Here is a 20,154-nt window from a genome sequence, read left to right as displayed (position 1 = left end):
ATGCGAGGCGTTTTCTGACCAAGAACGTTCTTCGGGATTTCTTGGTTTTAGAACGTTTTTCGGGAGCCGACCCAGGGCGTAAACATGTGGTCCGGAGTTTGAGATGTTGGCGAAAGGTTCTGTAGGCAAGAACATCCTTCGGGCTGGCTTGCCCCAGGAGCAACCTTTGGAAACCGCCTCCGGGTTTTTGGTTCGTTCGGTCCTGGGACGTGTACTCGGTTTTTTATTTTTTCTTTTCTGTCTGCTAATCCGAGTACATGGACTAATGTCTCTCTGTTACTGATACAGGGACATGGACCGAGCAAACCGCCCCCCGGATTCTTGGGACCCTTTATCGAACAGCTTGGCGGGAACGTCTTCCATTCGCCCCGAGCGGACGGGACGGGCCCTTTTTGGTTCGGCTGCAGACTATCCCGCAGCCAATAATCGATCAGAACTGTCGAAAGGACACGTGGTTCAGATGTACGATGATTATTCCGTCCCTCGAGGGTTATGTTGGCTGTATGCACCGAGGGAGGGCGAAAGGATCTATGATACCCCCGGGGTGCCGGATGGATGTGGAGGCTGCGCCGTAGGGGTTTCGGAAGCGGCCTTTTAGTGTGGCTTAAGGGTACCTCCGTTAAAGCTAATCAAGCATCTTTTCTTCCAGATGGGCATCGCCCTCGGACAGATGGACCCGAATGGGTTTATCCATATTAACTGTTTCCAGAACAGATGTCTTCACGCCGGGATCGCACCCAACACTCGTCTATTCTGGTACCATTACGACTTTCGGAAGAACCCGAAGAGTTCCAGTTTTTACACCATCGCCCGTCGAGCAGGGCGACCTGATTGGACGGCGACCAATTCGAACAACAAATCCACTCACACACATTTGTGTTATGTGAGTGGTCCAAGGTTGGCTGCCATGTCAGTTTGGCGAGATGTGAATCCCTCGCTGCTTCTCATGCCGAGCCTGACCTTGGAGGAGAAGGAGAATTACACGGCGTTAGTGGACGTCAATGTGAAGAAGTTGGGTCCCGGAGAGTTTCGGGACAAGGACTGGCTCTTCATCTTGTGGGGTGGGGGTAACAAAACTTCTTCCTTTGTTTTTTCTTTCATTAGTTTTGTCCCATCACCGGCATATTTGTTTTTGTTACGCATTCGATTATATACGCTTGGACTGACTTGTTTCCCCTTTATATTTCAGTGTCTTCGAGAGAGGCTTTGATCGAGAGGAAAAAGGCCAGGGCAGCCGAGAAGAGGGCGGCTGAGGAGGCGGCGAAGAAGGCCACCGATCAGAGGGCTATGCAAGATCCTTCGGAAGACACAGGCGAGAGGGCTCAGGCCGAAAGGGCTTCGTCGCCCCGCTAATCTCATGTGGCTTCCGAGGCCGAGGAAGGGGACGACCATATTGTGTATCCGGCCCGGCAATCCATGAAGGTGGTGGCTTCGGACTTGTGCCATGACCTCCAGCTTCCGGTCGATCTCCCGACCTTTACTTCGGCCTCTGCTACCGAGGCCTGTACAGAGCTTCTGTCCTTCCTGTCCTTGGTACGTTTTTTAATCTCCCCTTTTTATCTTTCGCTCGTCTTTTTCTCTTCGGCATAGGTTCGATTTCTATCAACAACAACTATTTGCAAACCAAGCACATCAACCACTTGAGCTAGAGGCACTTTTTAGTAATGTTTTTTGTCTTGTCCTTTTGCAGGCTGCTCCTTGGGCCGCGGCCGTGGAGGATAAAGTTAAGGACATGGAGACTCAGATGGCGGAGGTGAAGGAGCTGGAGAGGAGGGCCACAGCGGCCGAGGAGGAACTTGGAAGGGTGAAAACCCAGAATGTGGTCCTGGACGGCCAGTCCATCGTGTTGAAGGGGGGTAAGGCCAGGCTGGAGGAGGCCCTAAAGAAGGCGAACTGGAGGATCTCCCACCAGAACGTTCAGCTAAAGAAGTCCCGTAATGAGCTTCGGAAGAAGCAAAAATAGCAGGACTAGACGGAGGAGCGCTGCTTCCAGTTCGGCGCTGACTATGTCCTGGAGAAGGCCCATGGCCTGAACTGGGATTATAAGCAGCTGCTGGACGACATCCTGGAGGATCCTATCGGCCGGCCAGCAGTTGAAGCCCCTCCTGTCTCCTCCGGCGAAGACGAAAAGCTCTCGGAAGAAGACCCCCAGGCCTAAGCTTTCAGCACTGAGGTGCTTGACATGACGAAAGATGATCCTGTTGCGAAGTTTGCCGTTGGTGTTTCCATGGTCATACCCAACTCTTGCAGCGGCATTCTTCGTTCATCTTTCTGACTTGAATTTTAGTTTTTTGTAATCAGTCCTGCCTTTCGTAATTGTTACTCCTGTCTTCGAGCTTTTGTAATTTAACTAGCCTTCGGGCATTTATATTTTAATGCATCTTTCATCTTTCGTCAGCATTATCTTATTTACTGCTTTTAATAGTTGTATCTTTGGCTTCATTCGCCTTAACAATTGAAACGAATCGCCTCTTCGGCATTATTGATGCCTTAACGATTTTAATGAGATGAATCGTACCTTCGGCTTATTCATTCGCCTTAACGATCCTTTTTAATAAAATGAATTGTATCTTTGGCTTCATTCGCCTTAACAATTTTAACTTATAATAAAATGAATCGTATCTTCGGCTTATTCATTCGCTTTAACGATCTTTTTTAATAAAATAAATTGTATCTTTGGCTTCATTCACCTTAACAATTTTAACTTATAATAAAATGAATCGTATCTTCGGCTTATTCATTCGCCTTAACGATCTTTTTTAATAAAATGAATTGTATCTTTGGCTTCATTCGCCTTAACAATTTTAACATAATAAAATGAATCGTATCTTCGGCTTATTCATTCGCCTTAACGATCTTAACGAATTGCTTCCTTACTACCCCCTATGGCCCAAAGGGTTAAAAGCCGAAGGTGCTGTTAATCATTTCACTGGATTTAGGCGAAGGAACAGGGATGCTGATCTTTCAGCGATTTCCCCTAGATCAGCATGTCATGGTTCGTTCGTCCAAGAGGAGGTCTTCTTCGGGATTGCCCCTAGACCTGACTTTGGATCCTTTTTTAGAATACTTGATTGAGGCGAAGGACCATGTTTTTCTTTTGATTGCCCCGGGACAGGGGTTCCTTCGGCCTTTTTAGTATCAAATGAATGAGGGGAGACGAATGACAGGGCGTTATTCTAGGATTGCCCCTTAAGGCTCTTAATTCGTGTTTACCATGTTTAAATTGAGTCATAAAAGTGTAGTGAAGGATGTTCGAATTTTGGGCGATTGCCTCTTACGTCATGTTCAATTAACAAATTAGACAAGGGTGGCGGCCGAGGGGTTTATCTTCTTCGGGATCGTCCTCAGATAATACTCGGGCGGCCGCGGCACGTGTAAATAAAGAAATTTTGACAGAAAATGCATCTTTATTTATAGTCAAATTTTTTACATTCTTCACATATAATTTAAATACAAACTTTCAAGAAATTTCTTACTGATAAAATTTTCGAAGGCGACTGGCGTGCCAAGTGTTTTTGATTGCCTCGCCTGACAGTGTTTCGAGCTTATATGTTCCGGGACAAACGACCTCGATCACCTTATAGGGCCCTTCCCAGTTAGGCTGGAGTTTTCCTTGTTTGGACGGCATGGATGCGACCAACTCCCTTAGGAATAGGGCTCTCATTCCGAAGGACCTTTTCTTCATATTGGAATCATAGTGTTGTGCCGCCTGTAGTAAATACCTCATGTTCCTTTGATGTGCGGCTTCTCTTTCTTCCTCCAGTAAGTCTACGTTCGCCTTCAACCCGAAGCTATTAGTTTCCATATTGTAGGTCTCGGTTCGGTACGATTCCAAGCCCACTTCAACAGGAACTAGGGCCTTGGTTCCATAGGCCATTCTGAAAGGAGTTTCTCCCGTTGATGACCTAGGGGTGGTTCGGTAAGCCCATAAGATTCAAGGGAGTTCTTCCACCCATTTTCCTTTGACCTCGCCCAACCTCTTTTTTATTTCTCGGAATATCACTTTATTTGCCGCCTCGATTGCCCTATTTCCTTGCGAGTGGGCGACTGAGCTAAATTTCTGTTCAATTCTGAAATGGTGCAGAAACTTGCGGAATTTGTTTCCAATAAACTGAGTTCCATTATCTGAGATGCATGTTTTTGGAATGCCAAATCGGAGAATGACCTACTCCAGGAAGAACTTTTTCGCGGCTTCTTCGGTTATGGATGACAGAGGACGGGCTTCGACCCATTTGGTCATGTAGTCGATGGCGATTATGCAGTACTTCACTTGCTTCGTGCTAGTGGGCAGTATGCCAACTATGTCCACGGCCCATACGGCGAATGGAATAGGGCTTAGTACAGAGGTCATTTTTTCTGGGGGCTGTTTCGGGACGGTGGCGAACAGCTGGCACTGTACGCACCTTTTTGCATAGTCGCTGGTGTCGGTCCTCAGAGTGGGCCAGAAGAATCCCTGTCGAAGAATTTTAAAGGCGAGCGACCGACCAGCCAGGTGCTCTCCGCAAATTCCTTCGTGTACCGCCTCCAGAGCTTGTTGTTGTTCTTCGTTGTTCAAACAGCGCAGAAGGGGTTGATTGACTGATCGGCAATACATCCGTTCATTGATTATTGTGTAGTTCGATGCTCTGTATTTAATTTTCAGCGCCTCCTTTCGGTCTGGTGGTAGAATGCCTTTCTCCAGAAAGTTCCTGAGGGGGGTCATCCAGTCGCTCCCCTGGTGGATTTCAAGACATTTTTTCTTCTCGATCGAAGGCATCTTGGCTTCGGTGAGGTAGATAGAACCAGTTAAGTTCCGTGTCTCGGCCGAAGCTAGCCTGGAAAGGGCATCTGCCCTAGAATTATTCTCTCTGCCAATTTGACTTAGTTCAAAGGTTTCAAATGATAAAGAAGCATCACGTACTTTGGCATCATAGGCTTTCGTTCGGGGATCCCTTTGCTCATATTCCTTTGCTCATATTCCCCCGTGAAGTATTTCACGACCAACATGGAGTCGCTGAAGGCCCTTAGGTGTTTTGCCTCAAGGCTTCGGGTCAGCTTCATCCTTGCGAGGAGGGCCTCATATTCGGCCTCATTATTTGTCAAAGGGAAGTCGAACCTTATGGCTTGGCATATCTCAAATCCTTCGGGGATGGAGAGGATCAAGCCGGCTCCACACTTTTTTCCGGCTACCGACCCATCTACAAAAAGCTTCCACTTTCCTGGGATCCGGATTAGTTGTTCATCAGGTGAAAGATCCTTCGGGCTCGAGAATGTGTATTCAAGCATGAAGTCGTCCAAAGCCTGGGCCTTAATTGTCGTTCGGGGACCGTACTCGAGATCAAATTCCCCTAGTTCGATGGACCATGCTACGACTCTTCTAGAGGCTTCGGGCCTGGTCAAAATCTTCTTCAGAGGTTGGCTGGTGACAACTTGGACCGTCCGGCCTTGGAAATAATGCCGCAATTTTCGGGAGGCCATAACCAACCCATATGCGAATTTTTCGGCGTTGGGGTACCTTGTCTCTACATCCTTGAGGACATGGGACACGTAGAACACAGGATGTTGATTACCTTAATAGTTTTTCACAAGGACGGCCCCCAGAGTTCTGTCGGACACAGCTAGATAAAGCTGAAGAGTTTCTTTCGGATCGGGCCTCATCAAGAGTGGTGTCTTTGTCAAATATTCTTTTACTTCTTCGAACGCCTTTTGGCATTCGGGCCCCTACTCAAAATTCTTTGACCCTTTGAGCACGGCGAAGAAGGGAAGTGCCTTCTCGGCTGATCAGGAAATGAAACGCCGAAGAGCGGCGAGCCGGCCCGTCAATTTCTGTATATCTCTGATGCATTTGGGAGGTTCCATATTGATAACTGCTTCGATCTTCTCTGGGTTCGCCTCTATTCCCCGGGCGCTGACCATGTACCCGAGAAACTTTCCACTAGAGACTCCGAAGGTACATTTGTTCGGATTGATCCTCATGTTATTCTTTCGGAGCGTTTCGAAGCATTCTTTTAAGTCTTTGGCATGATCTCGGAATGGTGATTTTACTATCATATCATCCACGTATGCTTCCATGTTCCTCTCGATCTGCTCTTTAAAGACCTTGTTCACCATTCGCTGGAATGTGGCTCCAGCGTTCTTCAGTCCGAAGGGCATTTTAATATAAGCATAAGTCCCCTTCGGAGTTATGAACGCTGTCTTGGGCACATCCCTATCATTCATAGCAATTTGATGATAACCAGAAAAAACGTCTAAAAAACTAAGTACCTCATATCCTGCCATTGCGTCTATCAGCTGGTCGATGTTAGGCAAGGGGTAGTGATCCTTCGGACATGCTTTATTGAGATCCGTGTAATCCACGCACATCCTCCATTTCCCATTCGACTTCTTGACAACCACCACATTGGCTAGCTAGTCACTCGATTTCCTCGATAAATTTGGCTTCTAACAATTTTTCCACTTCAGCCTCTATTACCTTCTGTCCTTCGACTGCAAATGTCCTCTTCTTCTGCTTTACCGGCTTGGCCTTGAGCTGCACATTCAAGCAATGCGTTGCCGTCTTAGGATCCAATCCAGGCATATCTTCCGGCCCCCAGGTGAACACATCATGGTATTTCCGAATGACAGCTATTACCTTTATCTTCAGATCCGCCCCCATGTTTTTTCCAATCCGAACCATCTTTCCCGAATGGCCCGCGTACAATTCCACTTCCCCGGTCTCCGCGGCGGGTTCGGCGATCGGGCTTGAGAGATCGGCCCCGAATTTCTCCAACTCAATGTTCAACGTTTCTCGGCTTCCGCTGGGTTCGGACTCTGCCCGCTTCCTCTTCCCGGTTTCGTCCGGTCCTTCATATTCTTGATCCTTCTCAAGGTCTTCGAGCATTATGATTCGGGCGGTTTTCTGATCGCCCCTCATTTCTCCTACCCCTTTTTCAGTGGGGAATTTGAGTTTGAGGTGGGGTATAGACTCCACTACTTTAAAGGTTGATAAGAAGGGCCTGCCAAATATTGCATTGTACGGGATTTCGATCCGAACTACATAGAACTTCACTAGCTTTTCAACGATATACGGCAACTTACCTAGGAGGACCGGTAGAGTAATCGTTCCTTCGAACTGAATGGGATGCCCTCCGATGGCATAAAGGGGAGCCTCGTTGCAGGGCTCCAGTTGCTCTCCAGCCAAGTTCATCTTGTAGTAGGTTTTGTGGAACAGTATATTGGCCGAGCTGCCTGTATCCACCATCACTTTCCATATCTTGTTTTTCCCGATGATGGGATTGATGATTAGAGGGTCCTCGTGCGGTCGAACGACATCCTCGTAATTTTCAGTGCTGAAGGTCATGGGCATGTGGGGCTTTGCCTGTCCGAATTGATACAAATTGTACACCTGTCGGGCATACTTCTTCTTTGCTGTCTTGCTATCCTTATCTAGGATGCTTCCCCCAGATATAGTTTTCACTTCGCCCCTTATCCTGTCCCTTCGCTCTGGCTCATCGGCCTCTACTTCCTCCTCTTGGTTCTCCTTCGGCCCCAACCTATCTCTCAGATCTCGGACGAACTGATTAAGCTCGCCGTCTTTGATCATGCGTTCAATGAGCTTTTTGAGGTGATAGCACTCATCGGTGTTGTGCCCCTTGTCCCTGTGATAGTCGCAGTACTTATCGGGGTTTTTCTTGTGGTTCGGGACCTTCATTTTGGCGGGGCGAACGAATCCTGGCTTGCCCTTTATCTCATGGAGAATCTTGGAGATCGGCGCATTCAAAGGAGTGAACACGGCCGAATCTCTATCTCGACGCCGTTAGGCCCCACGATCTGTTTCTTTCCTTCCTTCTTTCCTGCTATCCCTCCGGCCAGATCCTGATCTTGAGCCCTCATATCCGTCGGCTCGCTTTGATCGGTCGTCCCTTCTTGAATCTTTGTACCCCCCAATACTTTCCATCTTTCGGCGAATGTTCTCGCCTCTTACATATATATCATTCAGGGATTTTGGGGGAAAATCGTAAAGAGATGAGCGAAGCTTTTTAACTTTATAGGGGTCTAGCCCCGCCGTTAGGAAGCCCATTGCTTTGATTTTGTCCAGGTTAGTGACCATCCCCGCTTCCTCCTTGAATCGAGCGAGATAATCCCCCAGCTCTTCATTCGCCCTCTATCGGCAGTGGACCAGGGCTTCAGTATCCTTCGTCTTTCGGCATAGGTGCGAGTAGTACTTCAAGAACTTCCTCTTCAATTGCTCGTAGGACCCGATGGACCGAGGTTTTAGGGACTTGCACCACATCGAAGCAGACCCTTTGAGATAAGTCTTGAACATTTTGCACAACATAATATCATTGTGGCCCATCCCAACCATCAGGAGTTCATACTTTTCACAGTGGTCCTTGGGGTCTCCTTTCCCGTTAAACTCGCTCATCTTGGGGAATTGTCTCTCTTCGCCCGGATGGGGTCGGTATAGCTCAATCTCTTGTGTCACAACAGGTTCTCGATCGGGCCTCCTATCACCGAACAGGGCCTTCTCTAAGCGATTGAGCCTGAGGCGGGATTCATCCGGCTCCTCATCTGAATCAGAAGAAAAGGGTTGTTTAGTCCTCTTCCTTTGGGGATGTGAATCAGAGTTAGACTCATCTTCTTCGTCATATGCCCTACATTCCCTTCTATCTTTATACGCTCTGCCGGTCTCATCGGCCCGCATCGCCTCCCTTAAGGTTCGTTCTTGCAGTTCAATTTCCTCCCTCTGCAATTGCAGGGCTTTCAGTCGGAGGGCATCGGTTTCTCTTTTCTTGGCTCGCGCTTCCGCTTCTTTGTCAATCTGATCAACTTTGGTCTTACCCTTCTCCGCGGCCTTTTCTGCCCGGATCTTTAGGAGTAAGGCCTCTTCTTCAGGGGTTAGTGTGATAACCCCGTCCTCGTCGATTAGGGAGGACGGTTGTCCTTTGTCGGTAAAACCAGGCGGCGGTGAGTGTTCATGAATTGTTTCTGTTATGGTCTCTCTCTCAGCTTGTAATTCTCGTATTTCCCACAGACGGCGCCAAATGTTACGCCCAGATTCTTTCGGCGGCTTGAACAGGCTTCGGCTGCCTTGAAGGTGGCTTCGGCCATACCTGAAAGTGAAGAGAATGCGAGAGTTTGTACCCCCGATTCACCTCCGGTGTGAGAATCAGAATCTGGATGTAAAGTTAGGGTAATAATACAAGAAAAGCAGAGTGTTTACGAGAGAATGTGTGTATGTTTTGTCTTATTTCACAAGGGCTTTTATACCCAATTCTGCCTTGAATGTCCAGCCGTTATAAATCATTAAGGAAGGAGTGAAAAGGGGGCGTTATGTCTCTTACTCTGTCCAACGGTCTGCAATTAGTGGGCCTCGGCCTGGGCTTTCCTTCGGCCCAGTATCTTAACCGCTTATTAGGCCTTCGTTCAATGGGCCTGGTTGGGCCTATAACCAACAGATATTATTGGCGCGAATGTATGCAGACATTCATTTTCATTTAACGAATAAAAATCTAATACATGATATTTTGTAAATAGTTTGAAAATTAGTTTTATATCCCTAACATTTTTCATTTTACCCCATTTTGTAGCGATTTTTTTGATTGCTTTTCGTACGAACATTTGAAAGAAAAATTATTGATAAAAATTACTAGACATATTCGAGAGCTAGCCATATAACTCTGTAACTAGTATTATCTCTTCCCACTTCTATGCCTTTATCAAACTTGTAAAAAGGATGAATGGATCTTACGGTCCCCATATTGTACAATATATATATTGAAATAATACTAAGGAAAATCAACACATCAATGTAAAGAGAATTAAAGAGTTCTGTTACTAGCAGTAGAAAAAATAATTACAATTAAAATATCCGGCAGATACGCCGTCTCAATTCTTTATGCAAGTACCTATTGGCAGTGCTAATGAATTCATAAATTTTATTTGATCAACCGAAGTACAAGAAAATCAATATTAACAAAAGAAAAAGAACAACTCCAATTTATTCTTATAATATTAACCGAGTATTATACCTTTTTATTAAAATATAATCATCGGATTTTTACAAAAGAAGAATTTAAGCATCTATAATTCGAATAACCAACTTTTTTAGAGGTCAAGTTAAGTAATTGGAATTTCTAGAAAATCACAAATAAAACAAAACTCTGTAACAATTGATATTTAAATTTAAGGTTTGAAAATTTGACTACATAATTTCTTTTTATATTTTAATTCACAAGTTGACGAGGTCATTTTAGAGATAGTGTTACATAAATTTAGCTTTGAGGTAAAGAACTTCATTGTAAACAAAATCAAATCAAATTGAAGATCACAGTATAGGCTAGGCAGGCAGGTACTAGGAGTTAAGAGGGAATTTATAAAAATTATGATCAAAATTAAATTTTGTGCAGTCGATGAAAAATTCAATGTAAAGTAAATACCACAAGCAATTCCTTAAAAAGGTGACTATTCTTGTATCAAAAAGTTTAAGATTTGTGTGGAGCTCCTCCTATATATATTACACCATTTTGGTTAGGGCTGAGTATTCGGTTATTCGGTAACCGAACCGAAATATAATTCGGTTACCGAATACCGAATAAGGGTAAAAATCAGAACTGAATAGTGAACCGAAATAATTTCGGTTATTTACCGAACCGAAATAATTATTTCGGTTAAAACCGAAAACCGAATTAAAAAACCGAATTAGGAATATTTTTAAAAATTTTAATAATTAAATATTTAATAAATTACAACAAAGATTAATGATCGTACAACAGTTAACTTATACTCTTAGCTCCACTTTCATACACCTGAATATTATGGTGTGGTGTCCTGATTACAATAAAAGTACTTCTAACTAGGTAGTTTAGTTTTTTATTTTAGCAACTAAATTGAAGATCACGAAAACTAAATACATTAAAATCTAAATTAGACAGATAGCTGATAGGGATAAATAAGTCCTGATTTTATGATTAATGGGCTGCTAGACCCAATAAGAAGATGTATGATATTCAGACCAGAAAGGTTAAGCTTAACGGACCAGATCAGGCCTGGTGGAATAAAAAAGGCCCAAAAGCCCTGATTATTAATTAATTTCATAATTAATTAATAAGGGAAAAATCAGCTATTGAGAAGAGTCCCGATAAGGATATAAATCCTTATAGATTAGCCTCAAGGGGACCTAAAATGATAAGGAATCAGCTTCCTACTTCCTAGGACTCCTAAGTCTATTCTAATTATGAGACTTGTCCACCAGGTCTCCTATACCAAGTCCAATTCAAGGACTCCCAACATCTATATAAGGGGTCTCACCCCACAAATCAGAACTACGTTTTTTGGCTTGATTCTCTAAATTCACAGAGATACGTAGGCATCTCGTAAAGGCAGATCGAGCCACGAAGCACGAGAGCAGCCATTAAAGGCCTTGAGCTCCCGAATCTTAGTAATAAATACAGCAAATAATAACCTTAGTTTTTTATCCATAACATTTGGCGCCGTCTGTGGGAAAACGTAACAACAACCATGGCGAGAACACGGAGAATAATTGGAGCTCTAGAGGAAGGAACACCATCAGAGACAACCCAGGTGATTTCATCAACCGTGGAGGTTCCTCCCCATTCAACTTATGCATCTACTCAGGGGGAAGCCCAGACAGGGGCAACTCAACCTCAGCCACAAGGGACAACTCCCCCGACTATTCAAGGTACGAATCCTCAAGTTCAACAAGTACATATACCTGTGAATTCTCGACCCGTCGGGTATGAATATTCAACTGTTGTTACTACTAACCCCCCTTATGGGATGCCCCTTCGCCCTGAGGTTGGAGGAAGCGGATATGCTGGGCGAGGCGAAGCACGAGGGCAGTCACCCCCCTATATACGAGGTTTGGGTCCTATTCCTGAGGATCGGGAATTTTCTGGTCCTTATACTGAGAGAGACTCCGAATCTTCGAATGATGAAGTGGCCCCGAGGAGGAGGCGTCCTGGAAAAGAGCCAATGACCGATGGAAGGCAACGCCCCCAAAGCACCCCAGGGGCGAATCCCCAAGAAGTGCAGGAAAGGATCAGGGCTCATGAGGCTGAAATCCAAAGGCTGAGGCGTGATTTGGAGGCTCACCAGGCCACCAAACCCCAGATACCTCCTAGGGGGAGAAATCCTCCTCCTGTCATAGACCTGGATGGTCCGGTAAGAAGAAGGGCTTTTGTCCCAAGAACTGATCCAAGCAATCTCCTTCCCCTTGGAGATCCTGATGATCCAACTCCACCCTTCACAGAAGAGATAATGAATGCCCATATCTCAAGGAAATTCAAGATGCCCACTATCAAAGCCTATGATGGCACGGGAGACCCCGCTAATCATGTTAGGACATTCTCTAATGCACTGCTGCTGCAACCCGTGAATGATGCTATAAAGTGTCGGGCTTTCCCTCAAACCCTGTCGGGTATGGCTCAAAGATGGTACAGTCGCCTGCCCCCAAATTCTATTGGATCGTTCAGAGAATTAAGTCAGGCTTTTATTAAGCAATTCATCAGTGGAAGAGTCCATGAGAAAAGTTCGGCATCTCTTATGAGTCTTGTGCAGGGAGCTAAGGAATCATTGAGAGATTACCTGAATCGTTTTACAAAGGAGGCTTTAAAAGTCCCAGACCTTGATGATAAGGTAGCCATGATAGCACTGCAACAAGGAACCAGGGATGAGTTTTTCAAGATGTCCTTGGCCAAACGTCCCCCTGAAAACATGTTGCAACTCCAAGAGAGGGCAGGGAAGTATATCAAGGTTGAGGAAAGCATGAGGAAGACCGTAGTAAGTAATGAGCCCACTGGAGGCAAGAAACGAAAAACTAATCTGGAGTATATCGCTAAGGACAAATATCCTAGAACCGAACAAAACCCTGATTCAACTCCCAAGAAGGGAGGACCTGGGCAAAAGTTCACTGAATACGCTAAGCTGAATGCTCCCAGAAGTCAGATTTTGATGGAGATTGAGAAAGACAGAGATATTCGCTGGCCTAAGCCCTTGAAGGCTGATCCCGCCAAGCTAGATAAGGGCAAGTATTGTAGGTTTCACAAAGATGTTGGCCATGACACTGATGAGTGTAGGCAATTGAAAGATGAAATTGAGTTTTTGATTCGAAAAGGAAGATTGAACAAGTATACTGGAGATGGAGGGGACAGAAACAATAATGGAAGGAAGAACTTTGAAGATCGTAGGAGGGACCAAGACGATCAGGGGCGGAATCCCCAACCTAGAGGGCCGGTTATAAATGCAATTTTTGGAGGACCGCGACGCCCTCGAGGGCCAGTGATAAACACGATCTTTGGAGGTCCAACTGCTGCTGGATTGTCCAAAAATTCCAGAAAGGCATATACTAGGGAGGTTATGCATATTGTTGGAGAAGCCCCGAAGAGGGCCAGGACAGAAGTAACATTGGCTTTTGATGATTCCGACCTAGAGGGTGTGAAGTTTCCCCATGACGACCCGCTGGTCATAACACCGATAATAGGAAATAGCCCGGTTAAGAGGGTCCTTGTGGATAATGGTGCTTCTGTGGATATCTTGCTCCATGACACCTTTCTAAGGATGGGGTATAACGACTCCCAGTTGACACCAACCGACATGCCGATATATGGATTTGCTGGAGTAGAATGTCCTGTGGAAGGGATAATCAAATTGCCAACCACCATAGGTACGGAGCCAAGGCAAGCAACGCAGATGCTGGATTTTGTGGTGGTAAAGGCTAGTTCAACTTATAATGCTATCATGGGGAGAACAGGGATACATGCCTTCAAGGCAGTCCCCTCTTCCTACCATTCAGTCATGAAGTTTCCCACCCGAAACGGGATTGGAGAAGAGAGAGGAGATCAAAAAATGGCTAGAAGCTGTTATGTGGCCTCTTTGAGGGCAGATGGAGTCGGGGGGCAGGTTCTTCCTATTGAAGATATGGATGTTCGAGAAAATGATGAGAATAGAGGAAGGCCAGCGAAAGAATTGATTTCGGTTCCTTTAGACCCCAAGAATCCTGAGAGGATGACTTTCATTGGAGCCACATTAGAGGAGCCCCTTAGAGGAAAGTTAGTGAAATTTTTGCAAGAAAATAGTGATGTGTTTGCATGGTCAGCAGCTGATATGCCAGGCATAGACCCGGAGTTAATTACTCACAAGCTAAACGTGGATCCAAGCCGAAAGACAGTGAAACAAAAGAAAAGAATTTTTGCCCCGGAAAGACAAGAGGCTATAAAACAGGAAGTAGAAAAGCTCTTAGAGGCTGGTTTCATTGAGGAGATTCAATTTCCAGAGTGGTTAGCAAACCCTGTAATGGTGAAGAAGGCTAATGGAAAGTGGAGGATGTGTATAGACTTCACTGATCTGAATGATGCATGCCCCAAAGACTGTTTTCCGCTGCCTAGAATTGATACTTTGATTGATGCCACTGCTGGACATGAGATGCTGAGTTTCATGGATGGATTTAGCGGATACAACCAGATCAAAATGCATAAGGATGACATTTCAAAGGTATCATTTATCACTGACTTTGGTGTTTATTGTTATCTTGTTATGGCGTTTGGTCTCAAGAATGCAGGAGCCACCTATCAAAGGTTGGTGAATAGAATTTTTAAGGATCTTATTGGTAAGACTATGGAAGTTTATGTTGATGACATGTTAGTCAAGAGTCTAGTAAAGACTGATCATATAGCCCATTTAAGGGAAGCTTTTGAGGTCCTGAGGTACCACAAGATGATGTTAAATCCTACGAAGTGTGCTTTCGGAGTAGGATCTGGAAAATTCTTGGGATTAATGGTCTCAAAAAGAGGAATTGAGGCTAATCCCGATAAAATAAAGGCGATCCTGGACATGGAACCACCAAAAACTATCAAGGATGTTCAGAAGCTCACAGGAAGGGTTGCTGCGCTAGGACGCTTCATCTCCAAGTCAGGAGACAAGTGCTTGTCATTCTTCAAGTCACTAAAGAACATTAAAGACTTTGTATGGAGTGAGGAAAATCAGAAGGCATTTGAAGAATTAAAGAAATATATGGGCCAGGCCCCGTTGTTGGCCAAGCCAGTTCTGAATGAAGTTTTATTCTTGTACTTGGCTGTTTCAGATAGCGCCTTGAGCGCGGTGTTGGTTAAGGAGGAACTGAAGGTCCAGAAACCCGTATACTATGTCAGCAAAATCTTGCATGGTGCTGAGTTGAGTTATTCAACTATTGAAAAATTCGCTTTAGCCTTGGTAATGGCTTCAAGAAAGATGCGTCCTTATTTTCAAGCTCACCAGATTGAAGTGCTAACAAATCAGCCACTGAGAAACATCATTCACAGTCCCAAGGCAAGTGGGAGACTGATTAAGTGGGCAATAGAGTTGGGAGAGTTCGATCTCAAGTATAAGCCGCGCACGGCTATAAAAGTCCAGGCACTAGCCGACTTCGTGGTGGAATGTACCATACCCAACCAAAAAGTCGGGGGGCAGGAAGATACCATACCTCAAGACAAGGGAGTCGACAATGGGGACAAAGAGAAGGATGATAAAGAATATTGGGTTCTCTATTTTGATGGGGCATCAAAAACAAACTCCAGTGGAGCAGGATTGGTTTTGCAAAGCCCTGATGGATTCTTAATTGAGTATGCTATGAAGCTAGACTTCCCAACCACAAACAATGAGGCAGAGTATGAAGCCCTGATTGCTGGCCTTGGTCTAGCTGGGACACTTAGAGTCAAAAACTTAAAGGTCTGTGGAGACTCGAAGCTGATCATATCCCAGGTAAAGGGAGAATTTGAGGCAAGGGATGATATGATGGCTAAGTATGTACGCCTAGTAAGGGTTGTGATGACTCAATTTAATGAATGCCATGTTGAACACATTCCAAGGGAAGAAAATGCTAAGGCAGATGCGCTATCAAAGTTTGCTTCATCTGAGATAGAAGAAAATTCAGGAAGTGTATACTTTCGTGTATTGAAGACACGAAGCATAGATGTTAAGCTTGTGGCTCCCATAGGCCTGGGGACGTCATGGATTGATCCTATCAAGGCTCACATTCAGACCGGTTGGTTGCCAAGTGATGCAACTGAAGCACGGAAGTTAACTATTCGAGCGCTAAGATACTCTTTGATAGATGGGATTCTGTATAAAAGATCTTTCGTGGTTCCTTACTTAAGGTGTCTCAGGTCCGATGAGGCACGCTTGGCTCTTGAGGAAGTACATGAAGGTATTTGTGGGCAACACCTGGGGGGCAGGGCCTTGGCTCATAAGATAACCCGTTTAGGCTTCTATTGGCCAGAAATGATGGCTGATGCCAAAGAATATGTGAAGAAGTGTGATCGCTGTCAGAAGTATGCACCAGTTGTTAGACAACCCCCCGAGATGCTGACCTCTATCAACTCCCCAATCCCCTTTGCTATGTGGGGGATGGATATTCTAGGGCCTTTTCCTATGGCCACAGCACAAAGGAAGTTTCTGATTGTAGCCATTGATTATTTCACTAAGTGGATTGAAGCCAAGCCCTTGGCCAAAATCACAACTAAGCAGGTTGCACAATTCCTGTGGGAAAACATTATGTGCCGATATGGAATTCCCCGTATCCTCGTCACTGACAATGGAACACAATTCAACAACGAGGAATTCAAGAAGTATTGTGAAGAAAATGAAATTGAGTTACGGTTCACCTCTGTGGCTCACCCACAAGCTAATGGGCAAGCAGAAGTAGCAAATCGAATAATCCTGGATGGATTAAAGAAAAGGATCGAGAAGTCAAGAAATAATTGGGTGGATGAGATACTTCCCATATTATGGGCCTATAGGACTACCTGTAGAGTTACGACAGGAGCAACTCCCTTCATGTTGGCGTATGGGGCAGAAGCAGTAGTTCTAGTAGAGATATCACATTCCTCTCCAAGGATTCAGGCTTTCAATGCAGAAGAAAATGAGGAAGGGCAGAGGTTAGCCCTGGATCTGATCGATGAAGTGCGAGATACGGCACATGCAAAGATAATAGAATATCAGAAAAAGGCTTCATTCTACTACAACCTAAGGGTTAAAGAAAGGTTTTTTAAACAAGGCGATCTAGTCTTGAGAAAAATAGAGGCTTCTGGTGTCAGACAGAAAGGAAAGCTAGCCCCAAATTGGGAAGGGCCGTACAGAGTCAAGAGCGTTCAGGGTAGAGGAACCTACAAGCTGGAAACTATGGATGGTTTTGAAGTCCCGAGGACCTGGAACGCACAAAACCTGAAGGTTTACTACGTGTAAGATAGGCGAAGTACGATTTTCACTTGTCATTATGACAAGTAGGTTTAAAAGCACCTGGAAGCTTTGCTTGCGTAGGATTTTATATTCCAGTAGAATTTACTTTGTCTAGTTATTATTAATTAGGGTCGAACCCATGCTATGTAAGGTTTTGAAAAACCAGACTTCATATTAAAGAGTTTGAAATTATTTCAATCTAAGGATGTTTAAGATTCAAATGCATATTAAGATTGTAAAGTCAAAACAGAAAGAGCCAAGAAAAGCAACATATAGAATATAAGCCCCGAAGGGTAATAAGTTCTGAATACGATTAAGTCAATACATAGAAAGCCACAATGGGCCAAACAAGAAAAACAAAATACTCAAAGATCCTTGAAGAAGTCATCATCGATGTTTCCTTCATCGACAGCAGAAGAAGGAACTGGAACAGGATCAGCACCTCGAGGAGAAACAGCTTCGGCCTCAGCAGAAGAAGCAAGAATAGGAGAAAGAGGGATATCATCAAGAAGAGGCTCTTTCCCAGGAATATCAGGGACTGGATAGGCAGTGAGAGTCACCTCCGGAATCTTCTTCCCAATCTCCTCTACTATCTGCTCCCAACAGCTAGAAAAGGTCTCCGGGAAGTTAGCATCGTACTCAGCATTTAGGACATCCTGAAAGTCCTGAGATGCCTTATACTCAGCTATCACCTCAGCTCGGGCCCTTTGAGCATCCAGCTCCAGCTTACGAACTTTCTCCTTCTCGTCCGCCAGCTCCTTCTCTACCTCACGGAAACGAGTGAAGTTGGCCTCGGAAGCCTTGAGGTACCTATCCCTGTCCCTCTCAGCAATAGTTAGGTTGGTCCTCACATCCTTCAAATTGTGAAGGGCAGCCTGGAGATAGGTATTCATCTGCACGAATATATCAAAGTACAGTAAGTAATAAAAAAAATAGTTAAAAAAGGAAGAGGATTACAGAAGCCACGGCCTGAGCACCCAGACGCTCAATCTGTAGGTCATCAGAAAACTCTACGATCTCAGCCCTGTCACGAGGCGTGATCACACTCTGAGACCAAACGGCGGCAGCCTCGGAACTCCCTACCACCGTGTCCCTCCTCTGAAGGCCCCAGGTGACGGTGAAGGGAGAGGTATCTTCATCAAGGCTAGGAGGCCTCTGGGATAAAAAGGTAGGGACGGCCTCCTGAACCGTGACTGAAGGACCGTCACCAATCCTAACCCGCTTGTCGCGGTGGGTCTCAACAGCAGAGCCCTTGGCGGCACGGGCCTCCCGCTTCTTGAAGATCGTGTCCAAAGCGGCCCTAGCTGCAGGCAAATACGAGCACGTAAGAAAAAGGACAAATAGAGAATGGAGGAAATGGAACAAAAAGGGGAAAGAAATACCCTCGGGACCAAGGTCACTTAGACCTAAACCTTGCAAATTACCCTCTGAAAGGATGAGAGCGCAATGGTGCAAGTTATCAGCAGTAATGGCCTTGATGGCCGCATCCTCATCTATCCCCAATTTTAGGTCTCTTAAAGACCCGTCTATACTTTTTGAGAAGTTGGGCCTGAAAAAATGGTCCCAACCCTCCTCGGAATCCAGAAATATATAAAACCACTCACTCTTCCATGTTGGATACGAGTCGGGATTGGTGCCAGAAATAAAGCAGGAACGAGCCAAGGATCTATGAACTATTTTGACCCATCCTTGGTCCTCAGAAGCATTTACAAATTTAAATAAATAACGAAAGACACAAACATTTGGCTCAAAACCGTGTTTACGAGATTGGGCCATATAACAGTGAATAAAATGCCAAGAGTTGGGTGTGAGTTGGGTCGGACAGACTCGGGCCTCAGCCAAAAGGCGAAAAACAAAAGGATGAGGAGGTAGGCGAAAACCAGCATAGAAGGTTTCCTTATAGACCCGAATGGCCCCAGGTTTTAGGTAGCAGGCCCTATCATTTGGGCCTGGAGCCTCGGCCCTATAAGGGTGAGAAATGCCAAAAAGGCGGGCTATGGTAGCTACTTGATCTGGACCAAATCTAGAAGGATAATTATATGCATCTAAGTGTAACATGTTAGGAAAGGCTTGCCCAAATTCGGTTAAAAGATCCCTAAGAGAAATAACTGAGGAATGTACAAGAGATTTTTTACCTCGACTGGCCCTAGAGGGACGGGCAACAGCTTGGGGGACATGGGAGTGAGATGAATCAGAATCCGCCATGGATGAAGAAAAAAACCCAGGAAGCTCTTGAAAGTAAGTAAAGAAGATGAAGATTCAAACGGAATCTTCAAAATAAGCCCAGAAAGCGGCGGAGTAGAAAGCCGGAAATCGCTTGGAGGTGGCGATTCTTGAGAGACCAATTACAAAGTTAAAGTTTAGAAATTTTTGTGAAAGTAAAGTGTGAGAAATGAACTCACACTCCACCTCTTATATAGAGGAGCTCAAAGATGCACAAACGGGCCTGGGCCTAAGAAAAAGGCGGGAAGCCCATAAGATTTGAATTTTGAAAAGATTTAAAATCAATGAATCAAGGCTCGAACAGCCCCAACAACGCCCAGGACGCAAGTTTCCTAGACGTTGTTAGAAGTGTGGCTCCTAGGCGTGGTACAACAACGCCCAGGAAGCATCTGTCCTCAACAAACGCCCAGGATGCATCGTCCCTAGCCGTTGTTAGAAGTGTGGCTCCTAGGCGTGGTACAACAACGCCCAGGAAGCATCTGTCTTTAACAACGCCCAGGACGCAAGTTTCCTAGACGGTGTTAGAAGTGTGGCTCCTAGGCGTGGTACAACAACGCCCAGGAAGCATCAGCCTCCAACAACGCCCAGGACGCAAGTTTCCTAGACGTTGTTAGGAAACCGTCTCCTAGGCGTGGATCAACAACGCCCAGGAAGCATCAGCCTCCAACAACGCCCAGGACGCAAGTTTCCTAGACGTTGTTAGGAAACCGTCTCCTAGGCGTGGATCAACAACGCCCAGGA

The 20,154-nt window shown here is 45.3% G+C and overlaps 1 protein-coding gene across 1 annotated transcript; it reads right to left on the bottom strand.

Moving 5' to 3' along the window:
* Positions 1-4,165: 4,165 nt before the first annotated feature.
* On the bottom strand, positions 4,166-5,457 carry LOC141673151 (uncharacterized). Its single transcript, XM_074479884.1, has 2 exons — positions 4,901-5,457; positions 4,166-4,847 (listed from the first exon to the last, which is right to left on the bottom strand). The coding sequence occupies exons 1-2, from the start codon at positions 5,455-5,457 to the stop codon at positions 4,166-4,168; spliced, it is 1,239 nt and encodes a 412-aa protein (XP_074335985.1).
* Between the last annotated feature and the right edge of the window lie 14,697 nt (positions 5,458-20,154).

This window comes from Apium graveolens, chromosome 7 (assembly GCF_009905375.1).
Source record: "Apium graveolens cultivar Ventura chromosome 7, ASM990537v1, whole genome shotgun sequence".
NCBI classification, from domain to species: Eukaryota; Viridiplantae; Streptophyta; class Magnoliopsida; order Apiales; family Apiaceae; genus Apium; species Apium graveolens.
The sequence above is the reverse complement of the archived record's forward strand: the minus strand, read 5'-3'. Positions and strand labels throughout refer to the sequence as shown.

Excerpts from the sequence above, each read along its gene's own strand:
- LOC141673151 (XM_074479884.1), bottom strand. The coding sequence starts at position 5,457 with ATGGCCTCCCGAAAATTGCGGCATTATTTCCAAGGCCGGACGGTCCAA. Across the intron at positions 4,848-4,900 it reads CGAAAGCCTATGATGCCAAA|AGAGAATAATTCTAGGGCAG; the intron begins GTACGTGATGCT and ends TCAAATTGGCAG.